This window comes from Aythya ferina, assembly GCF_964211825.1.
Source record: "Aythya ferina genome assembly, chromosome: 1".
Classification (NCBI taxonomy): Eukaryota; Metazoa; Chordata; class Aves; order Anseriformes; family Anatidae; genus Aythya; species Aythya ferina.
Window position 1 is genome coordinate 44,125,998 of NC_140296.1, and position 23,846 is coordinate 44,149,843.

Sequence of the window (23,846 nt, forward strand, 5' to 3'; positions counted from 1 at the left end):
ATCTTTTTTATGTATTCAGTAATTTTGATTCATTCTTCTTCCTAATCACCTGTGAAAAAGTAACACATTTCAGTTTAATACTGCTTATAACTCCTTAGCTATTGCAATGAAATTATTATAACTTTTTGAAACTGTGATCATTGTATAAGCAAAGAAATTATGATCCTTTTTCTGTATTGTAGCAAAAACAGGCAGAGAAGCTGCTATTCTAATTAGTGAAATTAGATTAGATATAGGTCCTTTTTCCCTTCAGGTGAGCCAAGTGAGAGCAAAGAATACTAGATTCTATTTTTCTCTAATTGGTCACCAAGTTATAAACTGTCCTGCTTGTAAATGAGGAAAGTGTTTAAATAATAAAAAATATCACTTGTGTGGTCCATCAAACAAACTATAATTTAAAGAATGCAAGTTCTATTTGATATGTTTGTAAATCATCAGAGCTGACCAATTGATAGTTCACTAGTCATCACAGTAATAACACCAGATTTGTACAGTACTAAATGTTTTGGAGACTACACTGAGCTTCGTAATTTAGACAGGTACAAAATTGCATTACTCCTCTCACTAGGTAGGTTTAAAAAATAATTGGTTTGGGATGGTGGAAATAAAAAATACTGATGATTGTGATTTCCAGGAACACAAGCAAATTCAGAAGCTTTCTATGTATGTGCTAACCTATTAGTAGAATAACTTTTAAAGTACTGTTACTCACCTAAGGAGGTGGGATGAATAGAAAAAAGTCTGTTTCAGTGTGGAAAATATTTCAACTAAGGATCTGTTTTAGTTTCTACCATGGGCTGTGACTGGGAGAGTTTCATCAGGAACATGTCCTTTTAACACAGGGAGAAATAAAGGGATGCTCCCTTGCAATACTGTTGTCCTCTTGGCCCAATGCCTGGGTACTGCTAAAGACTCCTCTGGCTGCTTCCTGCCCTGAGAAGCCAGCTACCTACTTCTACTTGTAAAGCAGCTCATTGTGTTCTTTGACCAGGATAGGAGTTCTGGGGAATTGGCTTACATACCTGAATTTCTAAATATTTGCAGTTAGGGAAAATGAATCCCACCCTTCAGAGCACTGGTTTGCTGGGGAGCTAAAATGTAGATGTATGTTTAGTGCACATATAAGCATGCAGGGTTTCCTCCATGCAACATTACTGGAATATATCTATTTCAAGTGTTTGACAGAAGTCTCTTATTTTTTCCTTTTATAACAGTATCAATTCCATTATAATGAAGTGAATAACATGCATTTGAGTATTTTAATTGTTTTTTAATGAGTTCACATTAGAATGTTAATGTGTGCACCACATGTTTATAATATATTGTGAGATTGAAAGCAGGTGTTCCAAAATGCATTCCAAGTCAAATATTTCTGTAGTTTAAAACGTAAATGTTGGGTTTCATTCTGATTTTGAAAGCCTTCTAGAATGGAAAATCTAGATTCTAGCTAATTTTGGGATTATTTTTATCTAAGGCGTCCATAACAAAATACATAGGAAACTAGTAATATTTCCACAAAACAGAAAACGTGATTGTTCACCCAAGAAAACCTAGTTGCAGCATTGAGCCTGCAAAGGAAACTGATGATGACTTTTGTAGTATGTGGAAGAAAAAGTAAGATTGAATTAGTTATTTGTTTTGTTGTTGCTGTTTTTCTTCATGTTCCTTTTTGAATGATGTTTGGTCAGGAGGCACTGGATTTTACAAATTCACAAGGCTGTCCATGATGACCCATTTAGGGTTTGTTTCCTCAAACACCTTACATCTTGTAGCATCACTTCATGAAATATTTAAATTAGAAAAAATGCATGGCTAAGTATGTTATATGTATAGCCAAAATATAAAAGTACACTGAAAACACGCCTTTGAATATAAAACAAACTAGTTAGTTAACAAAGTTCAATGCTGCTTCCTTTGTTGGTGATGCTAATAATAGATGATTACAGTGCACATTGTGAGTAGCCTTGCTTATTTAGTGGATAAACTTTCCCTCATTTAGATTCCCGTGATACCAGATACTGTAGTGTCATGTTTTATTTTTCAGGAACAGTACAGTGAATTGAGAATCAATGTAAACCAGAGACCTGGCCACAGTCGCAACTTCGGGTTTACAACAAATTGGACTTCATCAGGGGCCTTTGTACAAACAGTCGAAGAAGGTAAATGTGCATTTAAGTGTACAAACTTTTGTTCTTGTATCTAGTTTGCAGAGGCTTCTAAAGTAAGATATTTACCATAAAGGATATTGGGAATATTAAAAATAATAATAATAATCAGGTAGACAACTGAAAAAATAATATTTTGTTTACTATTGTATTTCTGTGAATTATAATCTCTTTAAATGGATTTAATTCGGAAATACTAAAAAGCATTTTCCTAATCAAGAATGTTCCTATGACTACTGAAAAACTATAAATATGATTACTCAAGGGTTTATCAACTCTCGTACAGGACAGTAGTAAAGCGTACATGCAGATTTTTGACATCGAGGTTGTTCCCTTCACCTTATTTTAAAGGAGTTCATGTGTTTATAAAACATGAATTCAAACTTTGTTAGACATTCATATTTTTACTTTGATTTTACCTTTCTTAGTCTCTTGTATTTTTGGAGACAGTTAATATTTTTAGGCAATTGCAATTTCTTAGTTGATTACCAGTGCGTTTTTTTCAGATGTGTTAATATTGAGGAAAAGCAATAGTTTTTGTGTTGAAATAAAGCATATATAAGCATTTCTAAGCTTTAATAGTCTCCTGCAGAGAACAAGCTCAGTTTTCTTGAGTAAAAAACAAAAACTAAAAGTGCAAAATCAATAAGTAAATCGCATGTAGTACCTATTCTCTGAACAGTGATCCCTCACATTGTCAGAAATACTTGATTATATTTAATATGATATATATTGTCCCCTTTCTTACATCAAATATGAGTTTATTTTGAGAAAAGAGTAATAACTGGAAATTCCTCATTTAGTTAGCCCTTCATTAGTCTTTCCAGAGAGGAAAATATACCATTTAACTGTACTTACGTGGCAGCCTTGATTTTTGTTTTAAAGTCAATTTATAGCTCTCTTCATTGTAGCTGAGTACTTTTCATAATTAGATTATGACCATTAATAATTAGTTTGTGTGAAGAATAACTTAATTTACTTAATCTGTTGCTAGGCTTCTGGTTTAACTTTGTTACTGGGGGGCAAAGGACTGTCTTTCTGCACTGCCAGCTGTAAATGAGAAACCTGGGGATACCGGGTGTTTCTAATTGTCATTCACAAAGTTCCAAATGAACTCTGTGCCTTGGATCTGTAGGCAAGAAAGTCATTGCCTTGTAGCTGTTACCTGGGTTATGCTGTATTACCATTCTCACAATGAAGGATGCAAAGAATAAAGACAAAATGACGAGGTTTTGGTGGCTTATATATTGGTATTCTTATTTCTAGCACGTTTAACATCTTTTTCAGTAATTGACTTGTGTCCTTATGTGATAGCTATAGGTTCCTTTAAAGGAATGAAAGATGAAGGAGATAGACAGCTCATTGAAGAGTTAGATATGCCTTCAGCTGAGGGCTACTGAATGTTGTTTTCTATTTTTAAAAATAAGATATAGGACAATTCAGACTGGAAGGGGTCCTTGGGACGTAGAGCAATCCACTGCTCAAAGAAGTGTCAGAACTGAATTCATACCAGAGCTCAAGGCCTTACGTAGTTGGTTTTGAGACCAAGGATGGAGACTACACAGCTTCTCTGTGCCATCTACTCTAATGTATTTCTCCTCTTGGAGAAACTTCTTCCTATATATCCGTGTCAGAACATTCCATGTCTCCATTTATAACCACTGTACTGTGTTCACCTGCCATATGTTGCCCCATTTGCAATTGATTTTTGAGATTGCATTGATGTAGGAATGTACAGGTGTGTGACTGAACACTCACAGGCATGTAAGATGAAGTAAATTTGTTCCACTTCCTACATGTTTTAATTATTTTCTAAAAGTACAAGTGGGTATTTGCTGTAGTAACAACAGGTGAGGGTAGGTTAGAGAGAAATAAATGTGGATGGAAAATGAGTGAGAAATATTATTTTGCATTTGTCGGTTTTCTTTTGTTTGTTTGGTCTCCTTTTGAGAGGGCTAAGAAAAAATCCTCTACCTTCAGTGAAATTTATGGAAAACAGCCATACTGTGTTTTTTTTTTTTTTTTTTTTTAATATATTTTTAAATGTAATTTAAGCTAAATCCTCTATACCCATGACAAGAAATTATCATTAAGTTCTATGCTTTTGGAGGACTTCAAGGAAGGTGTTTGGCACCATACAGCTCTAGGAACCTGAACAGCCAGCTAATCTCTGCAGACTTCTCTAAGGTTGAATTAGAGCAAAATCCCAGTCAATATAGGTGGTTTAGTTTGCACTCCTGAGAAGCCCTTTCATTCACAGACTGCAAAGGCAGCGTAGGATTGCTAGCCAGCAAAGTTACATGACAAAAATTGTGCAGTGTAATTTTTCCTGAACGTGTTAAGTACATTTGCAATTTGGAGACCACTGCTGTTTGTTCAAATCTGAATGGTTGTGATGTGGTCTGCATATATTTTTCTGGTGATATGGGAAGAACTATGCCATCTTAAAATTCCTTCCTTTCCTAAAACGTGAGTTGGTAACCCAGAGGTATTTCTTTGAGCTGAATGTCATCCCAACTGAATTATTTGAGTAAAATGACCACCACTTGGTTCCTAGTGCTCATCTTGTCACAACACAAAACAGTTCCAGTGTCTCTGAGTCTGTAGCATTCTCTGTACAATGAGTATAAAGTTCCATGTATGTGTTCAAACTATATGGTACAAAAAATCTTACTGTCACATCAGACACTTACAAACGTTTATAAAATGTTGCAAGTAGTGACTTCAATATTAGTAACTTTGATAGTGTTGTTGATGGTACATTCAATTTGACTTTCAAATCTATTAATTCTTTGACATCTTCCTAGCTCTAAGGAGATGCTTTTTTTTTTTTTTTTTTTCCAGTTTAACTGTTGCCCATGCTTTCTTCCTCCAAATGAAAACTCATGTATTTTTGTTGTTGTTTGTTTGTTTCTTCTTTATAACGTTACTTAAAAGTATTTAGTGTGTTTTAAAAGTTTTGCTGGTAACTTCTAATGGAATATCAGTCCATATTTTAGGAATGCAGAAAAACAGAATATGAATCTGTGCTCTTCCAACATGGTAGTGTCATTTTTTTGTGAACGCGAAGGATCACTGCTTGGTATAATATAGGAAGCATAGCTCTTCTTTGTTTCTTAATTTACTGGCATTCCAGGAAATTTAAGAACTATCCGAATCCTTAGATCCGGACTTGTAACAGCATTGTTCTAGTGAATCAGAAGGTTAGAATGAAGCATATGATGTCTAAATTCTTCTGTCATGTTTGTCCACATCTGTTTACGATAATGAAATATAACATTGTCCTTGGTATATTTTAAAAAAGATGTGTGCATTTCTCGACTTAATCTGGAAAACATTTCTGTTGTGTAATTCAGATTTGTTTGATGTTATTAACATAAGGATTTATTTTTGCAATCTTTAGAAAAAAGAAAGTGAAAATGTGGTTGTTCTGCTAAGGGAATTACTCTTAATGGAAGAACAATTCAGATATAATTCATAAAATTATATGTAAGGAAGTTTGAGCTTCTCAACTCATCCATTTTCTGAATTAAAAAAGTGTGTGGGGAGGAGGGGCCACTCACTAGTCCTAGTCCTGTAGGCACTCTGTCCTTAGGCTGCTTAGATCACCAGCCAGCACATAGTAATAAGTGAAAAAGAGTATAAAGTGCAGCCTGTCTTGCAAAATATCATTAAAATCCAAAGTCCAAATGGCAATAAAATTTACTCTTAATTGATTTGTAGGCACTGGTAAAATAAATACAATTCAGAGAACTCTAACAGGACAGCACCTAGCAATACCTTGAGTGAGACCAATTGCCACTCAACTCAGAGCTATAAAATATTGTTAGCAAAACAACATAACAGCATATTCTTATCGATAGAGCCCATAAAATGTAAATAAGAATGAGGAAGTCATCTTATACTGGAATTAACTAAATGGAGTATATCTTTGGGCAAATAGGAGGATTACCCAAACATTGTCTGAACTTCAGCTAATTGTTGGCTACAGACACTGTGGTGCTGCCTGTCTCTTTCAGAAAGGCAGAAGAGGGCTAACCAGAGCCTGTTTATTAAATGTGGATGCTTGCAAACCCCAAAGACTAACGTTTGTCATTTTTATGTTTCGAAGTTCAATGCTACTCTAATATTAACTGATTTTACTGACCTTATATTCACAGTACTGTCATTTTTTTTCAAGACTTTCTGAATATCCACTAATAAGCATTTCTATGTATGAATTGTTACTTTATTCCCTCAGTAACAGCTGTGGTTAAAAATAAATAACTGTTAAAAGATATTTTTTTTTCCTTCTGTTTTCTGCAGGTAGCCCTGCAAAACTTTCTCAGCTGCATGTAGATGATGAGATCATTGCTATCAACGGCACAAAGGTTTCACATATGGACTATAGTCAGTGGGAAGAAGCCATCAACAGAGCACTAGAAACTGGAAACCTGGTCATGGATGTTAGACGATATGGAAAGAATGGTGAGTTGTTTCATAGGGCAGATACAGTATGCTCTGTAAGGCAAATAAGCTTCCTCTCTGCTGTACCTGACAGCTGAGAGTCCTTATTACCCTTACAGAAGTAACATGTATCTGAGCTAAGTAGTTTGCTAATGTCTGTTGCATTTTAACACAGCTTGGCTTTTTTAACTCCTTGTGCATTAGAAATGTTGTGGCAAGCAAGTCTACTAAACATTGAACTTACCTCTGTCTGGTGCTCTGGCCTGCTTTTAACAGAACACACAGCTGAATGAACAAATAAAATGTACAACCAACACACAAGGAAATATAAAATGTTCATTTCTTGCCATACCACAAAAACAAAGAGGGGCTAGTCTCTAGAAGATAGTCAAGTTTGGAGCCTCTGTCCCTGAAACAGCAGCAGCTCCTTTCTTCAGTAAAGGAGAATCTTGCCTGTTTACCTTCATGAAGGGTTTTTGCTGGTGTATGAGCTTGTGGCTGATATAACTCTTCTCTACTATGATTTTAAACATTTACCCAAATATTGTGATGCTGTAATCTCAACAGAATGGTAGTACCTATTCTAGCTAGTGAGGATTTCCATCCCAGCTGAAGGCCTTGTTCAGTCTCTGGGCTTGCCATGGGTCTGATCAGGATACCCTTTCAAAATCATGAAATAACTTTTACAGAATTGGGAGAGTGATCAGTGACTTATTTGAGAGTATAATGACAAAACGTTATTTTAGTGGGATACTGGGTAGAAAAATTTAACGGCAAGTGGGAAAAAAAAAAAAAGGAATATAATTGATTGGGGAAGAGACACAAAACAAATCATGATTTCTACAGGACCTAGCAAAAATGAAAAGTGAAAATCTATTGGAGAGTTCATTGAATAAACTGTAGGGAATTGGGGATGGGGAGAATCATGGAGGCTGAGCGAGGATTTTGATTTTTTCTTCCCCTCATAATTTTTTTCTAGTTCAGACTACCCCTCCTTTTTTTTTTTTTTTTTTTTTATTGTTGCCCTATGTGTTTCCTGAGTATCTTGGATGTGGAAATGACACTTCCCTGAATAGTGTGTGATTGAAATATTACCTTGTGTGAGTAAAGTTGAAAGAATTCTTGATCGTTACTAATGCTGATGAAATAGTTTTCAATTAATACTAATTACTCTTTAATGTTGAGCTGCTATAGTCCGTGTTAGCAAAATACCTGGCAAACTTGTGGCTTCTGACTAACACTTGTATTTTTGGGGAAGGCGGTCTGCTCGTAAAAGCCCCTTTTCCTGTCTCCACAAATTCTACCTGATTTGCGTCTCTCCATCTTTGTTCTTTATGTGTCTCTTGTGTTATTTTAATGTGTTTTCGCTAAGTGTTGTTCTGTTCTTTGACGTTACTGTCTACGTTAATTTCTTGATCTCCACATACCAAAAGACTGGGGCAAAGACCAGCCTTCCCTGCCACATGTAAGGCATAAAATCCTCAATCTCACCAGTATGGGTACCAACATTATAGGTACATCTGAAAATAAATGGATTGATGCAACTTCCGGAGAAAGTGTTTCAAATGTTTCAACCATATCATCAAAAAGAGAATTCTCCAGCAGTCTTCAGAATTCTGTGAGTATGTTTTTGAACAGTTGTGGGATGTTGGGGAGGAGAAGTGAAAATTGATTGCCTTGATAAGGGGAAGGATGGAGAGGAAGAAAAAATCTTTTTCTTATCTTGCATTGCTTATTTTTAGGAACATAAAGGTTACTGCAAATATGGAGATATAACTAGGTAGTACGATATATACGGTGCTCTAAAGACTATGAAAAATATTAAAATATTTAAAGACTGTGCATTAGCTGAGGTGTGTACATTGCTTATTCTTTAGAAAAGCATATAACCTCTATCATTAGTGTAAATGAATGTTACAGTCCAAAGCAACAGCAGTTATGTTCTTTCAAATTTCCTGCAAATATCTCCCAACCTGCCTGCCCAGGAGCTGAAATAGGAAGGTCTTGTCTCCTGGCATTTTCTTGCAAACTAATGTTTTTTACTTCAGCTACCAATTCACAGCCTGTTACTGATCCCCACAAATGCCTCCAGTCATTTTATCATATAATATACTCAAGAAGTTTTAGTTAGTTTTCATATCCTCCTGTGGAATTTCTAATATTTTGAAATCAAATGTTTCATGATACACAGTTCCTATCAGGGAGAAGTTTAATTGGATCAACTTCCACAAGTCTAATGAATTTGAGTCCTGTATCTCTTATTTTTTAGGGTACGGAAACAAAGTTGATAAATGGAATGCAAGGAGACCTTGGATCTAATGAACAAAGAGGTAAACTACCATTGCTTTTCATCTTCTAATTGTATGGGTTTGGAACAAGCACAGATACTAAACCTGTAATTATTTCAAGCTTTATATAGTGGGCTAAGTGAGACCTTAATGAACTAAAAACTAGACAGGTATCACAGAGATCTAATTGCATCCAAACTGGGTGTAGTTTGCTTCCTTGATGTGCTAAACAGTTGGAGAACTGACAACAAAGCAGTGACAAATCCCCTGTCTCAGCATTAGTGGTTGTAAACTTAATGTAGAGTAGGGATGAAAGAGAAAGAGGAGGTGCAGAATTTGTTATAATTGCTACTGAATTGTGTGGAGACTGGATCAGTATGAGTATCAGTTTATTTCACTGCCCAAGAAAAAAATGTAGAGAGTATCCATTTTCTTTTCTGTTTTAATTGTGACATTTAGGGAGGAAGCTGTGGTTGTTTTTTTGTTACTACTTTTAGTTGTGTTCCTGACAAATTGATATTGATGGTTCTGGTATGAACAATAATTATTTATGATGCTATGAACAATTATTATCTTACTTGATGACAGTGAGAGAAACCAGGTATTTACACTTCCAAATGGAACAGTAAGCCTTAAATGGGAGCTCTGTATTTCATTTTATCTTGCATGTGCCTGGTGATATACAAAAGTATCCCCCAAGAGATAAGTTGTCCTCTGGAGATGCCTTTCTGATGACGTTAAATGGTGATTAGACTCCTTAGCCTAATTTGGCATCTCAGTCAAGGTGGCTGAGATTAGACAGGAAGAATCTGAGTCCGAGTGTGATGCTTGTACTGTTGTTAAAGTTGAACAGTGTCAGTGATAAAATTAAATACTAATCAGTATATGATGTAACCTACTAAAAACTGTATTTATTACTATGAAACATTAGGTTTTCCTTTATTTCAGTGGCTTTTTTTTTTTTTGTGACATGTCCGTAGACTGGAGGTGTAACAAACTTTTGTTATCCAGTGGTGATAGTCATTTGAAAGGAAAACAAAACAGCACCTCATTGACTTGTCTGTATTCTTTGTATCTTTCAAATAGCATCTGAACCAATTTCTTTGAAAAACTTAAAAAGACGGTCACAATTTTTTGAACAAGGTAAACCAAAGAGCTAACATTTCATGTACTTCCATGAAATTGTTCCTGTTGCACACTCTTCTTAACAAGTCTGGTGCTGGGTACTCTGCCTCTTCAGCATTGTTTGCTGCAGTTATGACAAAGCAACATAATTCATTTCCCTTCTTTCCCCAGGGTCATCAGGTTATTCTTACAATTCATGGGTCTACCTTTGTGGTAATGGGTCTTTGTGTGTTCTATCTATAGCTATTTAAATCTTTTGTATTGTTCATATTCCTTTTTTTTTTTTTTTTTTTTTCTCCACTGGATAGGAGTAAGAGGGATAGCACTTGCTGTTCAGGTTTACTGCTACCTACAAAACAAAATAATGTTGAACATTCCAGTAGAAGCTTATTGCAGAGTTCAAACAGCTGTTAAACTCAAATTCAGAGTAAAGCATTTTATTATTTTGAATTGCAGCTCTCTATACATTCTAAATCAATGGAAAACAGTAGTGGCTGGTCTTCTACTATGTGGTGAAGTCACTAGATCCTGAGAAGACCAATACAAATTTTGAATTGAATCTGCTAGCTTTTAAAGGCAAAAATAAATAAATAAATGAGGCTCTCAGTTCTGGTTTTGTAGGTTGCTTTTTGGTGTTCTGCATGTCACAACTTGCATACTTCCACTAATGTATGTCTAATGCTGTCTTTAGACTATATATGCCTTGCTGTTTTGCTGTAGCCTGAAAGAGTGAAATTGTGGCCTGCTGGAAGTCCAGTGTGAATTTGGCCAGTGATTTGAGCGGAGCCAAGACTTATGCCCCTGGTTGTGTGCCCTGTTATTTTTTGAGAAGTGATACGTGAAGTGCCACAGCATATATCTGTGTTTGTGGTTCTGTTTGCTTACTGTATCTGTTATAAGGTGGTATTTTTTTTGATGGCTTCCCCTCTGCTTTTTTTTTTTTTTTTTTTTTTTTTTTTTTTTTTTTTTTTTTACGGCTGGCTGTGAAATTTGGTTTCGTTTTGATGAATTTTTGCTTGAGGGGGAAGAGAAGGGTGAATTTCTAGAGTGTACACTCAGTGTACTTTTGGTCTTTTTTAACTTTTGGAATTTTGACATTACAAAGTTATAGAAGAATTTTCTTTTTTAAATCTGTGCAGGCCAGCATAAGCTTACAGGTGTGAGAAAAGAGAGGAGCAAAAATAGCTACAGCTTATGTCTGCCTTTAATCTCTCCTGGTGCAACTGCACAGGAGATCAATTCTATTTGTCCTGTTGTTACTGCGGCTGTTCTGGTCTGATAATGAAGACAAAATTGTGAATATGTAGGGTTTATTTTTTAATCATTGTTTTGGCACAAGCTGTGATCAGGCATGATAGCCTCAGAGAGCATAAAGTTTGTGGTAAATGGTGACAAGCTCACCAAATTAAAGTATGCTTTGCAGAGTAGGAAAGGGAAAGCAGTTGCAAAGGTAAAAAGCACAGTTTTGTGATGTAGAAGTTGCTTATTGCTCTTAGTTCATGCCAAGGTTATTAGGCGAGTAGCTGCCGTACACCAGAGCAACATTCTGAGCATCTGGCATGCTGAACAGTTGGTTTTCACAATAACAATAGGAAAACTGCAGCAAGAAGCTTCTGTTTTGCCACAGTGGGAGAGGTACTGCCATTTCAAACAATTGCTGATAGCACCTGTAAGCATGTAAAGCTTTTAAAGAGTTGCACACGTTAGTTGAAAGCACCTAATAAATTCTGACCTCAAGTAAGTGAAGTAGGGTCAAATGCTACAAGCATGGCTTACTAAGGAAGTAAAAATTTAGTCTGAAGTTCAGACTTTCCACACTTGAGGAAGTCTTAAAGTAGTGAGCAAGTCTTAAGGTAGTTAGTATGCTTCTAATAATTTTCTTTTTTGTTTGTTTGTTTTGTTTTGCCTTCTACTTGCAAATCCCACAGGTGGCCCGGAGCCTGCACTGCCTGATGTAAGTACTGTTTACAGATAACTAATGAGCTGTATAATACTTGTCTTTTCAAGAAGCCCGCAGCTTTCCATTGCTTTTTTATACTGCCTTAAAATTCCAATCAAATCAGAGTGCTCTAAGACTTTTTTAATGTCTAAGAGAATGGTTACTTACTGTCCCTTTGAAGAAGTTGATTTAGGTTCTTGTCATTCTAAAGCTATAGCATTTGTAATGGCTTTTATTTCTCTTTTAAAATGTAGCATTGATTATGTGTAGGATGATAACATTCATTCATTTCCATGCTGTATTAGCTCCCAGTCCCATCCATTACTGCTTCAAATCGTCGGGTTTGGGATCAAGAGGAAGAACGAAAAAGACAGGAAAAATGGCAAAAGGAGCAGGATCGTTTACTGCAGGTATAGTTAATCTTCATGATCATAGGATTAACTGTTAACTATTAGGGAAGAAAACATTTCTTGATTTCTGTAACTCTTCTTACGGATTGCTGAAGAGGACTTTTAGATACATTTGCTGGGCTGTACAATAGCTGACACTAGCAATTATTAGCAAAAAAGAGGTAAATGCATTAGTGAGCTTCATGAAATCAAAGCCAGACTTGTATATTTGCTACAGCCAGAAGTGCTCAGTCATCAGAAGGCTGGTTTGCTCTTACCAGGAAAAAAAAAAAGTTACAAGCAAAGACCACTTAGGTCATCACTTTTGAATATGATTTTTTTTTGGTAAGAAGACTGTCTCTAGAATGAGTTTCTTGATAACCAGGTGACAGAGATGTCATTTACTCTGTACAAGCAGTGTTAATAAAATCTAGGCATTCAGCAGTAAATCTCAATGACAAAGCAAAACTTAATTGCTCTGTGTTGTTTTTTTCTTAATGTTTTGGCTTTTATTATTCCTTTTTAACTTGCAAACTCTATGAGGCAGGAGAGTTGTGCCCTTCTAAACATATTTGTGGTCTCTGTTACAGTTGGGTGTACAATTTGACATGTGGAGAGATGGCTTTGAAAAATGTAAAACTTGTCTTCCCTTTTTTGAGACCAATCTGATCCCTCTGCCTTTGCTTTTATTTTCCCTTTTCCTTTTTTTGCCACCTGAAAAACTAAATTTGTCTTGAGTCATAATGTTATTCCTCTTCCCAATGATCCCAATAACAACTGTTGTTTAAATAACAGAGAAAGGAACATAAGTCAGTTTTTGTTTATTTCCAGGTGAGAGAGAGGGAGAGAGAGAGAAAGAAAGAGAGAGGGAGAAGAGAAAAAAACAACAACAACAAAACAAAAAACCTAAAACCTTAGAAGGAAAACATTTAATGTTACATATTTTGTTTTTCCCAGGACTGAGGGAGTGACAGACAAAACCACCAAAATATTTATTGAGTACCTTAAGTAATGTCTTAAAACACTGCTTTGATTTCATACTAAATCTAGTCATAGGACAAAATTTGAGGTCCAAAAATTGTCTTTTGTTAGAATAAGCTTCCAAAAGACCAAATGTTCTTGCTGAAACCAAATTACTGCCTCATATTTAACTTAGTAATGACTTTATCATATTACTGTGTCCAGTTCCAAGTTAAATATGAGTACTGTCTTCCAATAAATACTTCAGATAGCTGGTATTTTTTCAGTTTGGAACTGAACTGTAAAGAAAGGGAATGTAATGGATGTGAGGTCAGTTGTTAGGTTAGCATACGAGAAGCCCGGCTTCTCTGAAATCAATGACTGAACTCCTTTTGATTGTATTTGAGAGGATATCATTCACTTTCGGCACACCTGACATAAATCAAGCATGTTTTTACCACTCTAGTCTTTTACAAAATACATTAAATTAGAGTAGTACATCTTAATGCAAGTAAACCAAGTTTCTTATTTATGTGTATCACTTCAATCTAACCTAACAGGAGAAATACAAACGAGAACAAGAAAAACTGAGGGAAGAATGGCTGCGAGCTAAGCAAGAAGCTGAAAGAGAGAACTCCAAGTATTTGGATGAGGTAAACTATGAATATGGCTTCACTTCTGACTGATAAGCTTTATGGTTTCATAGGTTTGTTTGTTTCTATTAGAAACACATAAAAGGGCAAGTAGTTATTTTATGTCACTTATCTTGGTTTGGAAAAGAAATGGTCCTAAAATAAAATTATTGTCTATAACTTGGTAGAAAGAGGTTGCAAAGATGGAAAGGAAAGAGGAAATACGGTGTTCTGAGACCTGTTGAATTCGACTTTTTTTCATCGTGGATTGGTTAGATAACTAACGCAAGAGAGGTTGGCATAATGTTATAGAATGTAGGAACTATTGTGATGAGAATGAAATGGTCACATTTATTGTATAATAATTACCTCCTAATTTTACCTTTGAAATTCTGCTTCAATGCTTCTTTAGGTACGTTTGTAATATTCTGGCTTGTTAATAGCACCTAGTTTGTTCCATCTCTGGAAAATGTACATATCAAATCATATTCAATTTTGCTATCATATATTTTAAAACTTTGAGTGTGTGTAGTTTCTATAGCTGCCTACTATTGTGTCTGTTGTTTTTGAGAAGATGTACGGGTTTTTTGTTGAGCATGGAAGGTGTGAGAACTCTATTGCTACATGAGTGCAACTTCCAGCATCTCAGCTGGATCACTTGTGTTTATATGGTCATGAACATGAAGACTCTAAAATCTTAGGACATCAAATTGAAGAAAATTCTTTGAGCTGTTAAAGAACTTCGCTGTATGAGAGTGTAAAAAACAATTTTTTTTAATTATAAGAAATATGAATGGACCAGTCCTTAATTTGAAGAGAACAAATACTCTTTGCCATTAAAACTTATTTTGACCACGGAAAGATCTTTTTTAGTGTTTGAGATAAAAGTTTTAGAGTGGTAAGTCTGAGGCTTGACTTTCAAATGGCACTAGAATGTAGGAGGATGAAATTTCCTCCACGTGATGATTCATGTGAAATACACTGGTCTGATAGCCACTTACGATGGCTCTCTTAGGTGGGTCTTGGAAGTCAAAACACTGTGGAGAAATGTTGGATGTCACAAAGAGCTTGTTTCCGGTGGGGATTTAAGTGGAAATGGAGTGGCATGAAATGTAAGAGATGCTTTAGAAGGCTGAATGCTTCATATACTTGTGGACAAGCTGCCCATTGTGCTTCCTAAGACTGCTGTGTGGAATGAAGCTTTTGAATTAGGAGAATATGCTAGCAGACACACACACACACACACACATCAAAAGTATATGCCGCCTGTGTTTTGCATTCAGAGTTGTAGGGATGCTTTTTACAACAGTCTTCCCTCATGGAATAAATAACCTAATTCAGCTACCTGTTTAAAAACAAAACAAAACCAACCAACCAGAAAAAACAAATAAACACCAGAGCTCTCCCCCCTAAAAACATTTATTTTCTTTGCTACAGGAGCAGACCGTTCTAACCTTAAACACGCTCTCTGTCTCTGCACGGGCTCCATCTGTGTCCAGCTGGGGGGCAAGCCCCGAAGCAAGTACTCCTGAGGAGCCAGAAGGAGATGTAGGAAATGAGCTGGCAGCACACTTGCTGGGCAAGGAAGAAGAGAGGAGACATCAGAAGGAATGGAGTGTCCAGGAAGAAGCAGCACTGCGTTTTGAGCAAGAAAGGGAACTTGAAGAGCTAGAGCTTGAAAGACAACGTAAAGAGAGGGAGAAGCAGTATGCTGAGGAGCAGAGGCGGCGGGCGGAGATGGAGGAGCAGAGGCGGCGGGCGGAGATGGAGGAGCAGAGGCGGCGGGCGGAGATGGAGGAGCAGAGGCGGCGGGCAGAAAAGCCAAAGGAGGTGTTGGTGGAGACATCTCAGTACCAAAGGTTTGTACTTGTGATGAGATGAACACTCCCTTCTTCATAAAAATTCAAATATCTTTCTAAAGGGAGCGTATATCCTGAATATATAAGTGCATTCATGTAGGATTCATATTGCAGATTAATCAGTGCAAGATGTTGCATAATAGTCTCAGCCTGCTAACACCTTGTATATGTAGTTTGTCAGGGAAACAGTAAAAATATCCATGGTTCTGCCATCGTTCACACATTCTGTAAGCATAATCAGATAGGTAACTGTGACTGAGTTGCCATAATTTGAGCCCCACTGCTTCTCAGTCCATTTTGTTGCAAACCAATTATTTACCTCGTGCAGACCAGTCTTCTTCTGTGTTCCAAAAGTCTAGAAATAATTGCATTTTCATTTTCACATTTCAGCTGAAGAAAGATATTTAGAAGCTGATGGGTGATAACTTAAAATTCTGCAGCCTGGCTGGCAGTGCTCATTGATATAAATATCTTATTACACAGAGTATCCTGCTGAGGCTGAATAAAATGTTCTTTCTTTCTGAATGTAGAAGAATCAGGTGTGAGATGAAATTTTCTTCCATGAATCAAGTGCTCTATTAACCTACTTCTGCTCGTTTTTAAATAGGATGTACATATACAGTAATTTTAGCCAAATCAGAGATGACCTAAAACACTTACTGTGAACTCTTGTGTAAGAACCCTTGTGTAAGAATGTAAAGTAAGAGTCACTGGCCCAAAGTACAGGTCTTTCAAAAGAAATACCAGGTTAATTCTTTTCCAACAAGTGCATGACTGATTTTCCAGACTCGTCTATCATTGTAGCTTGACAATATGACAATAAAATTTAATTGTGCTAGTGTGCTAATTTATCAATGAGGGGCATTGTGCTATATGAGTTAACAAATACTGTCTTAGTCATCAAAGCCTGTTAGAAATACCCATAGTGGATATTTCTATCCTTGAGCATGATAAAGTTTCTTCCATTAATTTCTACATCAGATTGCTTAAAAAAAAAAGTTTACAAGTGCATGTTCTTGTCCAGAAGTTCTCCAACAATTCTACAGGCATCATGGGAAATTAATCTGTTCAAAAGATTAGAATAGTAACTTTTTCTTGTTTCTTGTGCACTTAGTTGCAACTCAAGGCAGTAAGCTAACTTTGCTCTTTCTCTCTGTTTTTTTCTTTGTTCTAGTGTTATCTTCAGTAATTTCTGCTTATACATGATATCAAGTTAAATCTTAAGAGAAGAAAATATGATTATGAAATTGCATATATTTGCAGGGAAGGCTGTGAGATCTGGAGTTACTTCAGCTCACAGAGAATTATTGCTGCTTAAGATCCCTGCTGAGCAAAGCAGAGGCACAGTTGTTACAATGGCTAAACAGGTTCTTGGCAGCTGAACCAGGGTTTCTCTGTAGTTTTAGCTTTCCCCAGTTGCAAGGTAATAGGACATTGTTCAGTAACTTATTAGGCTGCTGTAATATCTGCATATCTAAATATCTGATATATGCTTTAGTCTCAGGGGATGCAATTGCTTGAGGTTGCTGCAAAAGGATGTGTTTTGCTAAACAAGGATGTTGTTTAGTAAAGTTCAAACTGGAATTTAAAGTAGCTATTGTTAAATGTTTGTTTTACAATGATATCCCAAGATTTGGCTTGAAATCTGAAATGCTCTATAAACACATATGAAGGCACAATATTTACTAAAAAGAGCTGGATTAGCTCAGCTGATGGCAGAGTGCTAAGGCTGGGGACAGGCAACTGGAAGAGCTTTGTTTGTAGAAGTTAGTGAGTGTTTCTCTCTATGGATTACAGATGGCACCCATGAAATTTCTACAATATGCATCTAACTTCTGGAGAACTCCTGTGTTTTGACAAAGCTATCTCCTGGCTTTGTAATGGATGAGATCACTGTTGTATATTGGTCTTTGTAATTTTTCCAGTGTCTTAGAAAGTCTTGGTCTTTTTTATTCTCTCTCATGTATTTGTTTGACCAACTTCTGAAATTACTTTTTTTTCTGTATGCATATTTACTGCTTGTTCAATTTCTAGATTTTTTTTGTGTGTTTACTACCTTTTTTTTTTTTATTTTTGTTGCCTCTAGACATCATGAGCATTATGAAGGATCTAAAACAATAGAGGACCGACCTGGCCACCCTTTTATTGAGAGGTAAGAAGAAATTGAATCAGTAGATAGGTTGAAACATCTTCAGCAATTAATGTCAGCTATTTAGGCATGTTGAAGTTTAGAATCCTTGTCACTTACAAAAAGTAATTTCAGGCTGTTTTTCTAACAACGTTTATTTTGGGCTTCTTTTTTACATTGTTTTGGACTGATAAAATTAAACCTTTTTAGATCTCTGTGTATGTATGGTTTCGTTTTTTTCTCAAGGATCTGCTTTGAATATTTTTGGCAGGAAATAGAGTTCTATTTTTTTCTCTGTATATAAAGGTAATCTTTTATTTTTTTTTTAATAGGCATTATGAACGTTATGAAACTTCCAAAACCATTGAGGAGCATCCTGGTCAGTCATTGTCTGACAGGTATGTGATACTGGATTTTGGTATATATGGTAATATTACTGTTTCTGTGTCAGAAAGTCTTGAAACTTCCAATTAGCTTCAGCCAGCTAAGCGTATACCATGCATCACTGCTGTGTTTTGCAGGTTTTTTTATGTCTTGTTTTTGTATTGAGAAAACAAGTAGCCAAACTTTTGGCAAATTATATGCTGTGCTGTAAACAACAGTTAGTCAGTCAGTAGGATTTTACTGGGAGAAGCAGAACTATAAGGAAGTAAATATGTGGGTGGTACTAGACTTATCTGGCTGGAAAACAATCCTGTGGTTGTGTCACAGTGTGCTGTACAAACTAAGGTGCAGTCATCTCAACGAAGATTGTGAAATTTAAGAGAGCAAACAGGGAGGGAAGTGACAGCAGCAGCGTATTTATCAGGAAGATAGTAATGTGCCACCTGTTAAGTTATACTCTCTTACCTTAGCAACTTTGCATTTTGTTTTGCTTGTTGGTTAGCTTGGGGGATTTTTGTTGTTGTATGTGGGTTTTTCTTTTTTCAATAGAATGTACTAGCTGGTACAAATCCACTGGACTTTTTAAATAGTGTCCTTTTTAGTTATTGGGCTGTGGTTTAAACAAAAAAAAAAAGGCAAAGAAAAAAAAAGCTGAGCATTTGTATCCAGATATAAATCCAGAGCCTTTGTATTAAGCCTTTGTCTTAGATAGCATCTCACAGTAATGAAAGATTTCTGCTGTGTATTTAGTCAGGTCTTAAAATTGAGTGAGCATGCCTTTGTATCTTAAGAGGAACCCCAACATTCACAGGGAACAACTATAATAAATGAGTTATCTGGAAGATCTAAATCTAACTTCAGAAGGTACCTGCACTAGGTAGTTACCTCTTGCATACATGTATGAAGAGAACACTCAAGTGCTTAAAAGCATCTCAGACCAGGTTGACCCACTTTTTGGAGCTCCTGTTCAATATGATCAAATGTGCAATTGTTGCATATTCTTAAGGAATAAAATAGGGCAAATATATAGGGCAATATAGGGCAAATAATCAGAACGTGGGGGAGCAAGAAGTTTGTAATTGGTTTATGCATCCTGTATCTGTACACAAAGGACAAAACTCCCTCAGCACATTTTTATGCATCCAGTGTTACACTCATAGACATACTGTTGTAACAGCTTTGATTTGTGTCCCAGGAAAATACTTCTGTCCCTTTCTGAAGCATTTTAAAATAAGAAACTGGCTCTTATTACTTGAGACTAATAATACAGCACAGAGGTATGGCTGAAGCTCCTGCTATGTAGTGTCAGTAACATAGGTTTTTGCTGTTTGCCTTCCTGTATAGTGAATGGCATTTCTTGGCCAAAACTGATTAAAAAAATATGCTGCTGGGTATAATCAGTGAATAATAAATTTCCTATGAATAGTCTGCATGCAGTGTTTGAGAAGGTATTTAGCTTGGTGATGTTACTGGAGTATGTTTCAAGTTACTTATGAATCTAAATCATTTATAAACCTGCTTTGAAAGTTACTGCTCCTTGATTGTACTTTTTTCTGTAAACTTCCACAGGGAAGTGACTTTGTTTTTATGTTTTTTTCTGAGGGGTGTGGGGGGGGCTGCTGGGGGTGGGGGTTGATTTAAGCAAGTACAATGATCAGTCCCTTATAGCTGAAGCACTGGGAACTTTTGTTGCATAACTTCAGCTTTTAATGTATGGCAACCTATGTTTTGCAATACATTTTTGACAATATAATACCCTGTTGTGTTTTTGTACATTTTTGATTAAAGGGATGTTGGAAAAGGTGGCTGTAGTCTGCAATGACTTTGCAAAAATCTTTGTCCATGATGAGGTCTCCTGCTTGAGGTAGTGAAATTAATATTTTCTATGTTTTTAGGAATAAATCCAAGTCAACTTCAGAATTGAATGAATTCACTGCAAACAGAAATGGTAAATACTTTTTAATTTCCATTATTTTTAAATATATTTTTAAAGAGGTGTATCAGGAGTAGTTATCCTATGAAAAATAATTGTCAAGGTGCTTTTTCATAGTTACACCGTAAATTCAAATTTATATGATGGCACGACTTAATGAAGTTCCAACATAAAGAGGAAATTCATTTGTCCTAGGCTTATCTGTTGACTGTGTATGATTAACTGCTGTCTTAAAGTAGCACTAATTACAAACGGATCTTAGTCATCTAAAAGTTTGGCATCTGAAAATGTAGATGAAACCCATCATGTAGATATATTATTGAAAACCTTTGCATTCTTGATGCGTTGACTTAGTCAATTAAAAAAAAAAAAAGCTGCATATACCAAGCTGATAATGTTTTTAACACAATTGTTTGCTGGTTTTAGCTTATGTTAGGATGGGGATAACACAGGTGGAAGTTAACTCTTGATACTGTCACAGTGGCCCTGCAGCTTCCTGGACTGCAGTTCACTGCTACCTTTCTTGAGTTGTCCTTCAGTTATGTTAATGGGTTTTTGTTTATTTTCAGAGAAAAGTGTATGGCAGGGGAAGGAAGACTGTCTTAAATATATTACACTTGAAAATTCCTGAAAGCTATTCCTGTGTCTAAAACGTAGTTAGAAAAAGTAATCATAATAATATAGTCATCATAGTCAATCATAGTAATCAAAAGTAAGTCATAGAAATTATAATATCCTGAGTTGGAAGATATCCACAAGGATCATCAAGTCCGTCTCCTGAGAGGGTTGTCTAAACGCTTCTTGAACTCTGTCAGGCTGGTGTATTGCATTAAAGAATATTGCAAATTGACAACGTTGCTTTCACACATAAAGCACAGTCATTGAAGCTAATGAAAGAATACACACTATTTTATAATGGCAATCTGTAGTAGTAAAATCAAAAGCATATCTGTAGTCAGAGTAGTATTTAAAAAGACTGAAATTTAAATTGAAGCGACTTATTGCTGAGTGATTTTCTTGATTAAATAGTCTTACTATAAAGAATAGTTACTGGGTTTAGAAAATAAAGAAAAAAATGTTATCTGTCAATGAAGATTGGAGAAAGAAGGTTTCCCCTTTCAAAAATTCAAACAAGGATCAAAAGAGGTAGTACAGCATAATCTCATTTCCACTGGTTAGTTACCACAGTGTCTATGTATTAGAGAAACATTCTGTTAATGTTTTTAGTTAATTTTTATATATACGTATACACACGTGCATAAATGTATACCTTTTTGTAATATGAGGTTAATGTGTTTAGTGTGAGTAGAGAAAGAATTCCTGAAAACAGAGACAACTTATGGATGCTGAAAGAGAAAGTATTCCACCATTCACATATTTTGTGTGCTTCAGTTTGTGTTGGAGGAAGTCTTGTGGAAATAGAATAAATTATTTCATTTAAATACATATGTACACAAATGTTTATATATTTTTACTAGAGGCAAAAAAAATAATAATCATTTTTGGATAATTCAATATTCCCTTCTATATGTTTAACTTATTAATGGAAATATGAGTAAAACATCTTGCAATAATAGTGGGATATTGACAAGTTTGATGCTAGCAATATGAAACCCAACCATAAAAAGGAACTAAAGTAGCTTGTAAACGTGGAGATGAATGTCTGCTTCTGGAGTTATACTTAAGAGTACTAGATGCTCATTAACTGTATTTGTGCCTGAATGTTGTCTGAACAGGTACTCAGGGCAAGCATTCGGAGAGGTCTTGGAACACGGGGGACCTGCAGAAGGGGTCTCAGAAGGAACACAACCTGTCTGCGGCAGAGTTAGAGAGACAACAAATCCTTCAGGAAATGAGAAAGAGAACATCTCTACACACAGACAGCAGCTGGATTAGGCAGCGTAGTTCCAGTGTACATAAGGAGCCTATTAGTTTATACGGCAATAGTATGAGGAGGTAGGAACCATGTCAAAAGTTGTTTGTGTCTCCTCCGATATGTTTGGTTAGTCTAAACTTCAGCTTGCATTACAGAGCACTGAAACAAATCCATCATGTAAAATGATTGAAGGTAAACTGAATAGCAACACAGGTAGTGGTGGCAGTGGTATTCTAGGTTCTCTAGATGAGATTAAATCTCTGAAAAGAATGTGGATGTGACCTGCAAATAACACAATGGAAATCAATAGCTCTAACAGATGTGTTTAAGAATTTCAGTAGGACAATTCAGTGTGGAAATAACTATAGCTAAAGAGTGTACCTCTTTTATATAGAAGTAGTGTATCAGAAAGTGTTGAGTTCACTTCTTGCTTTAAGTAATGCATGAGTACTGGGCTTGTCACTTAGGAAATAGCTAAATTATCGGTCAGGAGAGTGTTTGGCTATTGGGCCAACACCTTGTTCATAGACCATGTTACTGTGCAGCCTGGGTGGATTGTTATTTCTGATCTGGTATCCCTTAGAGAGAAAAAATAAAACAACAAAAAAAAACCACACACTATCTGAAGTATGTTGCTGTGCAACAAATTCTGACATAGTTTACCCTGATAAGACATCAGTGAAGGGTGTTTTGCTGTTATTCTGCAGTCATTAAGTGCAAGCCTCTCCTTCAGCTCTCCTGCTCTCTTTCCCATGAGACTAGGACTGGACACAAAGGATAATTTGCAGCTCAAATATTTTTAAATTGGTCTGATCATCTTGAGCAATATCCTAAACATACAAGTATATTCATGCTAGAAAATCCTAGAATAAAATATGCTAGGATAATATGCTAGGATAATTCTTTTGTCTTTTGAACTCAGAATGTAGCCGTTTTGGTTCAGGTGTGCTACCATTTATATTTGTACATGTACCTGTGTTACAGAGGAGAGTCGTTGGACAACCTTGATTCTCCAAGAACAAGCTCATGGAGACACCATTCATGGTTAAACCAGTCTGCCTCCACTTCATCTCTGTCCTCTAGTCAAGATCTCAGTCGCCCGGTGTCTACTTCAAACCGAGCCTACATGTGCACTCCTTCCTCTGCCAAAGCACCTCCTGTGGCCTCCTCTGTGAGGGCCCCATCTGTGTCCCAGCCTGCTCCCCGGGTTCAGTCTCCCGTCTCTGCTCCCCAGACAGGGTCACAGACACGCAGCAGGTGAGTGGGTGCCCTTCTGCTGGGAAGATAGAGACATTGGGCCTCACTGAAGAGTGGACTCTGTAGATATGGTGGTCTACAGCAGTGGTCTCACCAGTACCGTTAATGAACAAGTCTGAAAAGTACCCATGTTTTTCTGGCTGGATAGGATAGTGGAAATGAGGGCGGGTATTACCTCTCTGCTCCAGACATTCAGAAAATTTCCCAGGTTTGTCATCAGTGCTTGACATAAGTTTTTTTAAAAAAAAAAAACAAAAAAAAAAAAAAACACACTGGAATAATAAATTTCTCCATCTCCAAGCTGTATGTTGGTTACCAAAATGCTTAGTAAAAGCCTACTCCAGTTGGCACTTCTGATATTTATTTCCATAGGTTTGTTTTAACAAAAGATTCCTCAAACCGACACTTTATGGCCCTCACCTTCATCTCTCCTCCCCCTTTCCTGGCATGTGGTCAATATCATCT

At 36.2% G+C, this 23,846-nt stretch overlaps 1 protein-coding gene across 19 annotated transcripts in view; it reads left to right on the forward strand.

Moving 5' to 3' along the window:
* The window catches only part of LMO7 (LIM domain 7), a 129,920-nt gene that overhangs the window by 100,147 nt on the left and 5,927 nt on the right, over window positions 1–23,846 (forward strand). For 11 of the 19 annotated variants that reach the window (XM_084527083.1, XM_084527096.1, XM_084527084.1 and 8 more), the window contains 14 exons: window positions 2,045–2,159; window positions 6,471–6,632; window positions 8,045–8,229; window positions 8,881–8,941; window positions 9,986–10,042; window positions 11,953–11,978; window positions 12,269–12,373; window positions 13,873–13,965; window positions 15,382–15,803; window positions 17,890–17,955; window positions 18,264–18,329; window positions 20,211–20,263; window positions 21,985–22,204; window positions 23,109–23,381. In XM_084527083.1, the coding sequence (XP_084383209.1) occupies window positions 2,045–2,159; window positions 6,471–6,632; window positions 8,045–8,229; window positions 8,881–8,941; window positions 9,986–10,042; window positions 11,953–11,978; window positions 12,269–12,373; window positions 13,873–13,965; window positions 15,382–15,803; window positions 17,890–17,955; window positions 18,264–18,329; window positions 20,211–20,263; window positions 21,985–22,204; window positions 23,109–23,381 (1,904 nt within the window). Of the gene's footprint in view, window positions 1–2,044; window positions 2,160–6,470; window positions 6,633–8,044; window positions 8,230–8,880; window positions 8,942–9,985; window positions 10,043–10,195; window positions 10,238–11,952; window positions 11,979–12,268; window positions 12,374–13,872; window positions 13,966–15,381; window positions 15,804–17,889; window positions 17,956–18,263; window positions 18,330–20,210; window positions 20,264–21,984; window positions 22,205–23,108; window positions 23,382–23,846 lie in introns of all 19 variants that reach the window. The other 8 variants (XM_084527099.1, XM_084527085.1, XM_084527093.1 and 5 more) reach the window with 6 other exon arrangements.